This window comes from Daphnia pulicaria, chromosome 7, assembly GCF_021234035.1.
Source record: "Daphnia pulicaria isolate SC F1-1A chromosome 7, SC_F0-13Bv2, whole genome shotgun sequence".
In the NCBI taxonomy this organism is placed as follows: domain Eukaryota; kingdom Metazoa; phylum Arthropoda; class Branchiopoda; order Diplostraca; family Daphniidae; genus Daphnia; species Daphnia pulicaria.
The window spans coordinates 9,452,211-9,462,779 of NC_060919.1; the positions used below are offsets into that span (position 1 = coordinate 9,452,211).

General features: G+C 38.1%; 1 protein-coding gene across 1 annotated transcript; it reads right to left on the reverse strand.

Moving 5' to 3' along the window:
• Nucleotides 1–252: 252 nt before the first annotated feature.
• On the reverse strand, nucleotides 253–8,993 carry LOC124351139 (transient-receptor-potential-like protein). Its single transcript, XM_046801897.1, has 24 exons — nucleotides 8,957–8,993; nucleotides 8,158–8,218; nucleotides 7,765–7,886; nucleotides 6,619–6,730; nucleotides 6,471–6,548; nucleotides 6,347–6,403; nucleotides 6,037–6,179; nucleotides 5,695–5,896; nucleotides 5,344–5,529; nucleotides 4,885–4,974; nucleotides 4,664–4,808; nucleotides 4,445–4,597; nucleotides 4,055–4,310; nucleotides 3,834–3,902; nucleotides 3,695–3,759; nucleotides 3,326–3,449; nucleotides 3,060–3,255; nucleotides 2,755–2,770; nucleotides 2,516–2,679; nucleotides 2,252–2,312; nucleotides 2,033–2,185; nucleotides 1,681–1,939; nucleotides 1,033–1,605; nucleotides 253–773 (listed from the first exon to the last, which is right to left on the reverse strand). The coding sequence occupies exons 2-24, from the start codon at nucleotides 8,215–8,217 to the stop codon at nucleotides 266–268; spliced, it is 3,792 nt and encodes a 1,263-aa protein (XP_046657853.1). The 5' UTR covers nucleotide 8,218; nucleotides 8,957–8,993; the 3' UTR covers nucleotides 253–265.
• Nucleotides 8,994–10,569: the final 1,576 nt, after the last annotated feature.

Below are 10,569 nucleotides of genomic sequence, written 5' to 3' on the forward strand. Positions count from 1 at the left end.
AAACATTATCTTTTTTTCGTATCGTGTATTGTTCAAACCGTCAGAGTACTGATGCTACGCTCATGTTACAGTGATGACATAGCCTCATTTCTCTAGATAAGAATGCCATCTATACTCTACTTGAATATAATTGAATATCATTTTGTTTTCAGACTAGTATTATAGCAAGAATACGTATAGTTTACGGAACAGCTTATTAGTACGGCCAGCCGCCAGCAAGCTACAGAGAATGGAATCGTAAAATGTCACGCGCTACAATCTACTATTAAAACCAGCCTTTGCTGTTTTCACGTTTGACGGTTTTGACGCCGTCAGCGTTAGTCGGTTTCTCAGTCGGATTTGCGGGCCCGTCCTCCGGTTTAGGGGGTGGCTGTTTCCCGATAGGTGCTACTGGTGGATTCTGACTCGGAATCGGCAACTTTCGATCAGCGGCAGCAGCCGCATCAGTTAATGGCGGGTCTGAAGACTGCTGAGCAGTAGGCGCTGTTGAGGACGAAGGGACACCGGATTCTGACGAAGAAGAAGATTTGAAGATACCAGCCGCTGGCGTATCACCGGTCGCAATGATTTCCTTTTTCGATACAGTCGTTGCGTAATCCGCTTCTTGAACTGTGGCTCGACTGCTGGCAACATTGGTAATACCCGATAGCATCAATCCGCTTCCGCCAATGTCTGTTCCCTTCGAGTCCTGCTGTTGGACCTCAGACTTGAGAGAAACTTTGTCTTCAGATAGGGCGACGCCAGTGTTGTTGTGGGAAGGTTTCGATTCCATTCTACAATCATTCAGAGGAAAGGTCAAATCAACGAACTCGAATTAACTTGTAAAAAGATATTAATTTCCAATGATTCCGTTATTATTATATAACACCCAAACAATAAATAGTGAATGTGAAAGTGTGTACGAAATAATCTGAATAATTAAATATGAATGGAATAACGTACAGTAATTTTAGAAGGGATAATTCAGAGAAAATATCGCAATTCGGAAATAGATCAACAACGTAATAATTTTATCGATGTGAGTTTGCTTACTTTGTTAGCAAAGCGCTGATGTTGCGACTGTTACTTGTTGTTACTTCGGTAGTGGGAGTCGACGCCACGTTTGTAGGTTTAAGATCGGGTAATGGCGGGGAAGGCGCTTTCTTGGTGGGCCGAAATTGGATCTTGGCTTCCTGCGCAGCGCTGTCAACATTGGCTGACGGTTTTTTCACGTCGACCTCGTCACGCTTGGACGCTGTCGACGAAGACGTAGCTGCAGCAGCCGCCGCCAACTGATTCGACTGCATGTTCTTCATGGAAAAAGGAAACGGTTCCTTTTTCTTGTCATTTTCTTTGTCGTAATGGCGATCGTTTTGGACTTCTTCTTCCTCTTCTTCTTCATCATCTTCCCTCATCTCTTCGTTGGACATGCTGCGAAGCAGCTCCAGAACGCTGGATCCGGAATCAACAGGTAGAGTGATGTCCGTGCCGGAATATTTGCCATGCTGAGGAGAGGGCTCCGGTGTCGGTGATACAACCGTCAAACGCTGAGCCTCCTCCATGGCCTTGCGCAAGTTCTGAGAGCTCTTAAATGACTCGTTACTCATCGATTTGCCAATCTGAGACCTGTTGATTAAGAAATTATAGAAGATGGTTGATGCTGCACACGGTGTTGACTGTTACATAACTACTACAACTTACAAGGGTTTGATGGTGCGGCCTTTGACGCACGCCACGGCCGGCGATATTCCGGCCGCATTCATGGCTACAGCTACACTCGCCAGTTTTCGGAATTTATCGGCTGCGTTATCCTTTCCTTCTTCGCCGTGATTTGATGAGCCTCGCCCTGACCAGTCATTCGATTCATCTTGATCTTCTTCGTCTAGCCCAGCAACTGACACCACGTGAAAATCGCGCAGCAACCGACGCTCCCAAATCCTCATCTTGCGACCCAGCGCAGCTACACAAAACAATAATAATCAGCCATGAATAGCCTGTGCATGCTAAACTTGTGAAAATGAAATATCTAATGTGATCATTGTTGGTAAAAAACCTTTGGAATTCTTGTTGGCCGAAGAAATATCCATTCCGTTATTTTTGAAGACATCAAGCAGCTCGAATCTCAGCGTTGAAATGTCACCCTTGACTTCGTTGACATCATCTTCCGTCACTTGAGACATTTCTTGTTGTCTGTGCATTGCGGTGACTATCGAGGGAAATTTTATGCGAATTATAATTTGAAAGTAATCATCAAAATATTTAATAATGTTACCATAGCGCCAAACGAGTGAACGCATGACGGCAGTGTAACAGTAGTCTCTCTCGCGCCGTCCCTAATAAATTCGATACTTTTACTTGTGAACAATTTTGTCAAATTTTGAAATCAGGAATCGTCGCCGTATTAATGAAAACAGCCAAAACAAAAGAAACATACGATTTGTTATCGAAGTGTTATAATTTTTAGGAGGACTCAATCTGATGTAATTATTGCATGATAGCCCTATAATATAGGGTCTGATATCTATACGTAACATACTTTAGTTGAAGTACGACGCAGCTTGCCGGAAGATTTGCTGGTTTTACGACAGAAGAGTCGCATGATCTTTTTAGGTGTCGGTATGAGATTGAAAGGTGGAGGAAGTGTGTGGCCCGTCGAGTCGAAATAGCTCATCCATAACTTTGAACGAGCGAATTTCCATTCTGTTTACATACCGTGAGTCTGGTTAGTATCCAGCAGTTACTACATTTATTTATACAACAATTAATAATAATTACCTGTATCGGAGTGTTCCTGGAATATTAAAGGATGAATATAAGTTCATAAGTTACTCAAATTTTTCTTGTTGAGAAAGAGAAAGAAAGCAAGAAATTGAGCGAAGTAATAATCTATAAGTCTAGTAAATACCGTTAGGAAAGAACCCGTCCAGTTCGTCGAGTCAAATTAATTAGGTCTACCGAGTGTTTATACTTTTTATAGTTTCAACTGACTTCACAAAAACCGTTAGAAGTAAAACTGATTTACCGAACACTAATTGGTCCAGGTTTATAAAAAAAAAGAGCTGAAATTCTTCACAACGTACCGTAATTAACGAATAGGAATTGGACATCATGGCGATGAGTAAGTTCAACAAAACCACCACGTTGATTACGGAGTAAGCTCCGAAAATCAACATGCCCCAGAAACGAGTGTAGCTCTTGACGCCGGCAAGTTCAAAATTGCCCAAGTCTACCAAACCGAAACTGGCCCAGAAAAGGGATTGCGATGACTCGAACAAACTGTGTTAAAAGAAAAAAGCTATCGATACCTGAGGAAATGAAGAAAAATTCACAAAATAAATGACAATACTTAGCAAATCGACGCCACTTGGCACAGGCATCGGCATTTTTGTTCCAGTCCGGTAACCCACCAGGTAATACGAAACATTTTTGCTTCTCCAAATCAGAAAAGTACCAGAGTAACTGATTCAACCCTGCAAATCAACGATCAAATAACAGGAATAATTTTACATCACATAATCTTCTAATAACATATCGTTAGCGCATATGTGTATTTATTTATTGGGCCGTGCTGACCTACGCCTTATTGTTAGCGCTATGCCCATGTTTTAGATCTAATGATGTTTTGATGTTTAGATATTTAATGCAATACTTTATCCTTGGGTATCAGATAAAGTTTTTCTTTTTTCTTTTTTAAACAATCGAAGATCATACGAACCACAAGCAAAAGAGAATAAGACCAAGCTGTAGATGAAGAAGAACTTGACGATATCAATAACCATCCTGAAATATGTGAAATACCGGTCAAATATGCAGGACCAAACATAATTGCATTAGAAAATTATGATCTAATTTACCGTCCCAGTGAAATCTGTAGAGGTCCCAAATACGGATTGATTGAGAAGAGATGCACCAACTTCAGTGCACTGAAAACGTCAAATATACCACCGTTAAAAGTTAAAAATTAAAAATCAATGGGCTTAATGCATAGATATCGATAGGTAGGATACCGGTACTATATTGGTCGGGCACGAAAAGAAAATGATCAAAAATTTGATCAAACCGGATCAAACAATACCTGAAGATATTTGCCATGGCACAGACTCCTTCGGCGATTAACTGAGGATCAAACGCGTCCCATTCTTCGCGAGGTATATAAGCTGCTGCCGGATTGTCACGGATTTCATTCTGCTGTTGGATGTAAGCAACCGTTCTGAGTCCCATAGCCAGAAGGTACGATAAATCTCTGCAAACGTCAATCACGTTCCACAGATTTCTTATGTAACGCCCGACACCATTCTTCCACATTTCATGAAGCTCTTCATACACATATCCTAAATTTCCATTAAGTAAAGTTCATAAGGTGTTTAATACAATTCGGGTAATATGCTATCTATTCATTGTACTTGAAATCTGATTGATAGAGCCTTTAAAGTGACAAATTTTTAAAATAAAAATGTAGTTTTACCTATGACGTAAACCGCAACGAAGCATTCGAGGAACGTGGGGCAGTTGCCTCTCTGACGTCTCAGTTGATCCTCCAAATTTTTTCGCATCGTTTCCGTACCCAAAAGCTCGACGACAAGTACGTCAAACCGTTGCGAAACCAAAATTAGCAGAACTGTGGGAATAATCGCGAATTTTGATTGCTCTTAATGGTTTTGCATTGTTTTTAATTATTTCTTACAAAGGAAGAAGAGATAGGAAGATGCATGAATAAGAAATTTCATGAATGGCTTCTGCATAAGCTGAGCATAAGAAGATAACGGAGCAATCATGTATAATCCACAATACAGGGGGAAGAGTAGAGCGACTAATGTGATCTCGGCCAACTACGGACAGGATTAAAAGTTAACTTAAATGTTCATAAAGAATTTTAAAGCACGTTTCATTGCAGAATCAAACCACCTTTTGGAGAGGAGATTTGCGACGGAATCCCGGTAAACCTTCATACCATATGGCAGCCAGTAGCTGCTGGATGTTTGGATGGGCTACAAACTGAGAGGAGGAAAACATAACTTAATTATTTTATGAATTTCTTAACCATGCCAACGGTTAAAAAAAGAAAAATGAAAAAACACATCGCGACAATTTTTATCAAATATATAGTTGACGCAACCGGACAGAAACGCGGATGGAAAAAGATAAAGGAATTAGAATATCTTAGAACCCAGCAGGAGAATAACACAAATTACAAATTAAAAACCAAACAAAAAAAAAATTTTAATGGTTATCAAAGTTGACAGACTATTTATGTAACGGACGAAATGTGTTATTTAATTATTTGTTATTTAATCGATTAACCGCACACATCATCATCGTTATATACGGACGTGATGTTATGATGCCAGTAATATTTATAATCACCATTTTCTGCTTCTGGTCGATTGCGAGTTCAAGTCGGGTCAGTTTCATCTCTTGAACATTATCAATATCACGTAGAGAACTGCTGTGGCTGTGAGGATCGTGATTTAAGAGAAACGCTAGCTCGCTGGAACTCCGTGTGTGGCTAAGCAAGTCGCATGCAAATTGTTGGCATTGACGCCTTAAATCCTAAAATGCGCAAACAAATATTTGTTCAGTTCTCAACGTCACAAGCCGAAAGCTAATAAAAAAAAAAGGGAAACTGTAGATTTGTAGAAGTTGATTAGCTTGTTCCCTTATTAAAATCAGCGTCACGATATCTTCGATTATCTACCCTAGATTATGCATCATTACCATATATTCCTGACGAAATTCAGTTTCCAAGTAAGCCAATCGTTTTAATTCGACACTGAGTTCAAAGGCACTTAGGATGGGATCGTTGGAAGAAAGAGCAATCAACGAAGGACTCGAAAGTGCTCGATACGCGTTAATCCTTGACATGGAATGGCGCAAAGAGTCTTCCAGAACACCGCGGATGCAATCGCCACAGCCACATCTTATTTGGAAACAAAATAAAGATTAAAAGTTAAAAAATGTGGCATTAAATCATGGAAAAATAATAATTTCATAATTTTAACCTAAAATTTGATTGAACACAATTTTTTACTAAAATGAGAAAAATAACATGAAAATTACTGAACGTCATGTGGGACTGGTATTGTTGCTCCACGGTCCAGCAAAATCTTAAGAATCTCGTAGTTATTACGATGCGCTGCCAGAATAAGAGGGGTAATATCAGGAGTAAAAGAAGAAGTGGTCCGATCTACGTTCTCCCAGCTCTGAAACCAAATAGTAAAGACACCAAAATACAGAAGATTAATCATTTGAATTTTGAGTTTTGGCACGCAAAACGCAACTGATTAGTTTACGTACTTCGTTATATGCTGGTTATTAATAGAAAATTGCTAAAACATACATTTTAAATCGTTAAAAAAATACGACTTACGTATGGATCTCCTTCTTTATGAATGAGCTCCTCGTGTTCCAGAAGAAGCTCCACGGCCTGAAATGAATTTGAAAAACTTTAATTTCAACACTCATTTTTATTGCACTGGTCATTTTTTCTCTACCTCAACGAATTCTTTGTCGATAGCATGAAGCAAAGCATCTCTAGTGGCAATCCCCATCACTACCAATAACTCCACCATCTAGTTTAAAAGGTAAGTAATCGATTAGTTTTTTAAACCTCGATTGGTTTCCTAAAAATGTAATTATAACCTGTAAATTTTCATTATCAATAGCCATAAGGAGAGCCCCTCGTCCTAGAGGATCCACGCAGTTCAAGTTAATGGAATTACCGCAAAGTCCTCGCTTAACTCGGTGGATTATTCTGATACACGAGTATTGAGACAAGTTTCAAATTACAAATACATTACATAACTTATACATCACACACAAATTATAAAATTGAAATTGTTACCGGTACTGTAAATAAGCATAATCATGAATTGAAGTGGTCATTTATAATTATTAAGCAATTAAATCGCATATCATTGATGTAAGTAAGTATAACTGATTAATCCTTATCACAATTATTAATTGTGAAATAAATATCTTGTGATTGCAATCACAGTTATAATTGTGATTATCAACGTAATGTTACGTGCAACGAAAAAAAAAACACAAAAAAACAAAGATTTCTGTCTTGCGACTTGGTATCATCATCGTCCAAGTAAATTCATTCGACGGCGATGTGTTGAGAACGTGGTTGAGAACTAATTAGATTCTTTTAGATATTACTGAAACTTGATATACATACACCCAATATACCAGGGAGATTTTCATGGAATCAAAATATGAATTCTACTTTACATGAGCCCCAATAATTTGTTATAATATTCATAGTGTTTTTTCAAGTCGAGTCCCCTTAGGCTGAAAAGTTTTCCATTCAGATTTTTCACTTTTAATATTTTTAAAAAATTCATTTGTGGAAGTGATGAAACTATATCTGGTCAGCTAGTTTTTGCCAGACACGACCACTTTTCTGCAAACTCATTTCTCATGGTCTTCTTTCAACGAAAACATAGGAAATGAAATTTGGAGGCAAATTATTTCTAGTTACTGGCAATAACAAATTTTTACGATTTCGTTCCACTTTAATCATTATACGTCAGTTCGAATTAAACGCCAAAAGCATTCCGTTTCCGCAAAATGAGCATTGCGGAATGTCTTAAGAAGGAGAAAAATGTTAAATCAAGTGTGTGTTCGTGATTACCACCAATCATTATCATCGAAGGAAATGGTTTGTCTACATCCATCACATTAGAATTTGCAATGATCCTAATACTTTATTTTCTCCATCAGCCAAAAATTGGTTTTCCGTGCACCATGAATTGAGTTGTCTGATTTTTGATGAACGATTACCTTTTAACAGTAGTGAGATCTCCTCGTTCAACTGCTAGCAGGAATTTTTTTTCCTCGAGTGTCAATGATTTGGGTAGTATAGGCATCTTAAGGTCACGAAAGCTCTCTGTTCGTATACATCCCTGAAAGCCGTTTTCGTAAAAAAAAAGTTATTTTAAGACTGTATACAGTCAGTGTACCATACTTAATTTCTATCTCTGAGAAATAAAAAATGACTTCTCCTTCATAAGAGTTCATTTTGCTAAAAGGCAGAGACAGAAAACAGAAATCGCTCACTGCAGCGCTAACTTAGAACGCTAGGAGACTCGCGGAGAGAATGAGCGGGTAAAAAGTAAAAAACTCTTTCAATCCAGTTGTGAGTCACTAAAAAAAAAGAGTAAGAAAATCGGAAACCTCTTCGATGTTGCTGAACTGCGGGACGACGTCGTCACCTTTGTTAGGAGGTTTCTCCATTCTTTTCGAACAAAATCCGGAATAATAATAGAAACAAAAAATATTAACGAACAATAATTAAATCCAGGTTTACTTATTTCACTTCAGAAACTGTCAAAAGCATAGGATAAAAATTTCTTAATTGTGTTCATATTTATTAACATATTTTTTAAACAAACGTTCAAATGTAGGCTTAACTGAAGCTTAGGTATGAAAGAGAATAGGTTAACTTTTATGATTTTTTTGCTATCCCCCGTTCTGTTTTTCGCTAATAAATAAATTTTTTCAGCTATTATAGGACATTAGGGCGGATTGAGACAATCATTTTTTCACTAGATTACGCACAAAATTGCGTGCATTACGACTAGATGCAAATCCTAATTACTATTTCCGCAAAAACTAAACTCAAAAATCTATTCTGATTGAGTCACGGACTCGTGGTGAAACGAAGTTTTTACAGTAAAAAAAAAAAGTTTTTCCATAATTTTTTTTCTAGTGTGAATACAATAATAGATAAATATAAAAGCCATTTCTGAGGCTTAATGAAGTTATCATTTCTGAGATACGGTTTTCATTAATATACAACAGATTTTAATTAGAACTATATTCACTATTGAAAAATCACTTAAAATATTTATAATGTTAAGACTTTATTTTATGTAACTAAAATTATCAAATAAAGTTCTATTGTAAAATTGCGATGGATTCCAATTTCCAAGTATTTATATATGGGTGATTTTATGAAGAACTTGACGCTCACTTGCATGAAGAAGAATTCGTAACTGACTAGTGAACAGAATTGCTGGATTTCTTATATACAGGGAGAAAGCAAGCGACCTTGGGTATTTAATATTAAACAATCAGATTATGTACACATGCCACTACGAAGTGGGTGAAGGTGTTGGAGTGGGTGGTATCACCCAGGCTTCATTTGTGAGGATTCATGTCCCCAACTAATTGAATTAATGTCCTTATTTAGCTCAACCTGGTGCTAGAGATCCGACGAAGCATCACATATTCATTTCCTGGTTTTGTATAATTTGGGTCTACAGCCCCAAAATAATTTCGCTCTGTCAAGAAGACATTCACACACGCATGCGTCTTCATTCTTCAATCGCGCGCGGAACACTACTAGCGTGCATTTATTTAAATAACACGATAAATTAAATGTGCTGCATTGATATAAGAAACACTTTTTTCAGAGTTTTCTTTGTGTCAACTACAAAAAAAAAAAAAAAAAAATACATTCATAGGAACCGGTCAAATCCTGGAACGCATCGGATCCCGGACAGCCTTGATTTTTCTTAAGATTGGATCAAGAAAATTTGGCAAGGGTATATCCACCCGACAAAACTTAAAGTCGACAAGACCTCGACAAAACTCCGACAGAGGTCGATTTTACCCCGACAGTTCCCGAATTTACTCCGACATAATGCGATTTCCCCCCGACTTGATTTCCCACGTGTTTGTTTATTAAATATATCCCTGTAACTTTTGTTAATAACGTCATTTGTATTTGAATGTCATAAATCAAGGCGTTGTTTAAAAAAAAAACAGAGGGAATAAATCAAAAATTAATTAACGACGGCGAGAAATTTTGCACAGATCACAAAATTCAATTAATCACAAAAGCAATTAGAAAAAAGTAGTTATCTTAAAACGATAAAACTAACGAAACAATTAAACATCATAATCATACTCCCTATTCCTCATAGTCAACCAGCCAAGATGGGCGCTTAGTTCTTCTAGTACTTGTTGCCAGTATCGCTTGTGGGTTTCTTTTTCTCTTCTCACCTCTTGCATCGATATCTGTTGTCATCTGTGTCTTTCTTGGCCGGCCTCGAGACTTTGGAGCTGATGCCTGGTTGGCGACGGGATCAGAGTTTGTTTGCGTCTTTTTAGGTCGCCCTCTTGCTCTATTTTGTTGGTCATGCTGAAAAGCGGTAGACTTATCAGGGTTTGGCACTCCAGCAGCAGCAGGGTTGAAAGCGAGAACAGGCTCCAACGGCTGAACCATGGTGGCACGCTGCAATAGTTGTGTTGCGCTTTGAGACTCAGTACCCACTGGATGCATGTTAAGCCAAACTGCGTCGTCTGGTAACATAGCGGTTATTGCAGGCTGAAGAGGTGTAAATGAAAAAGGGAAAGTTACTACAAATAAAAGAGCCTAATATGGCGTCGAAAAACGAACCTGTTCCAATGTTGGATGTTTTCTATCGATTGATTGTCGTCTGTTACAGGCAAAGTCCCTTCCCACAGCTGAAGAGCATCTGATTGGAGAACATCGTTGTGAAACGAGAAATTATTATGCCGTTGACCATCGTCTGCCAACGTAATTAATGGCTCAGGATAATCAACGACTGCAAATATAAA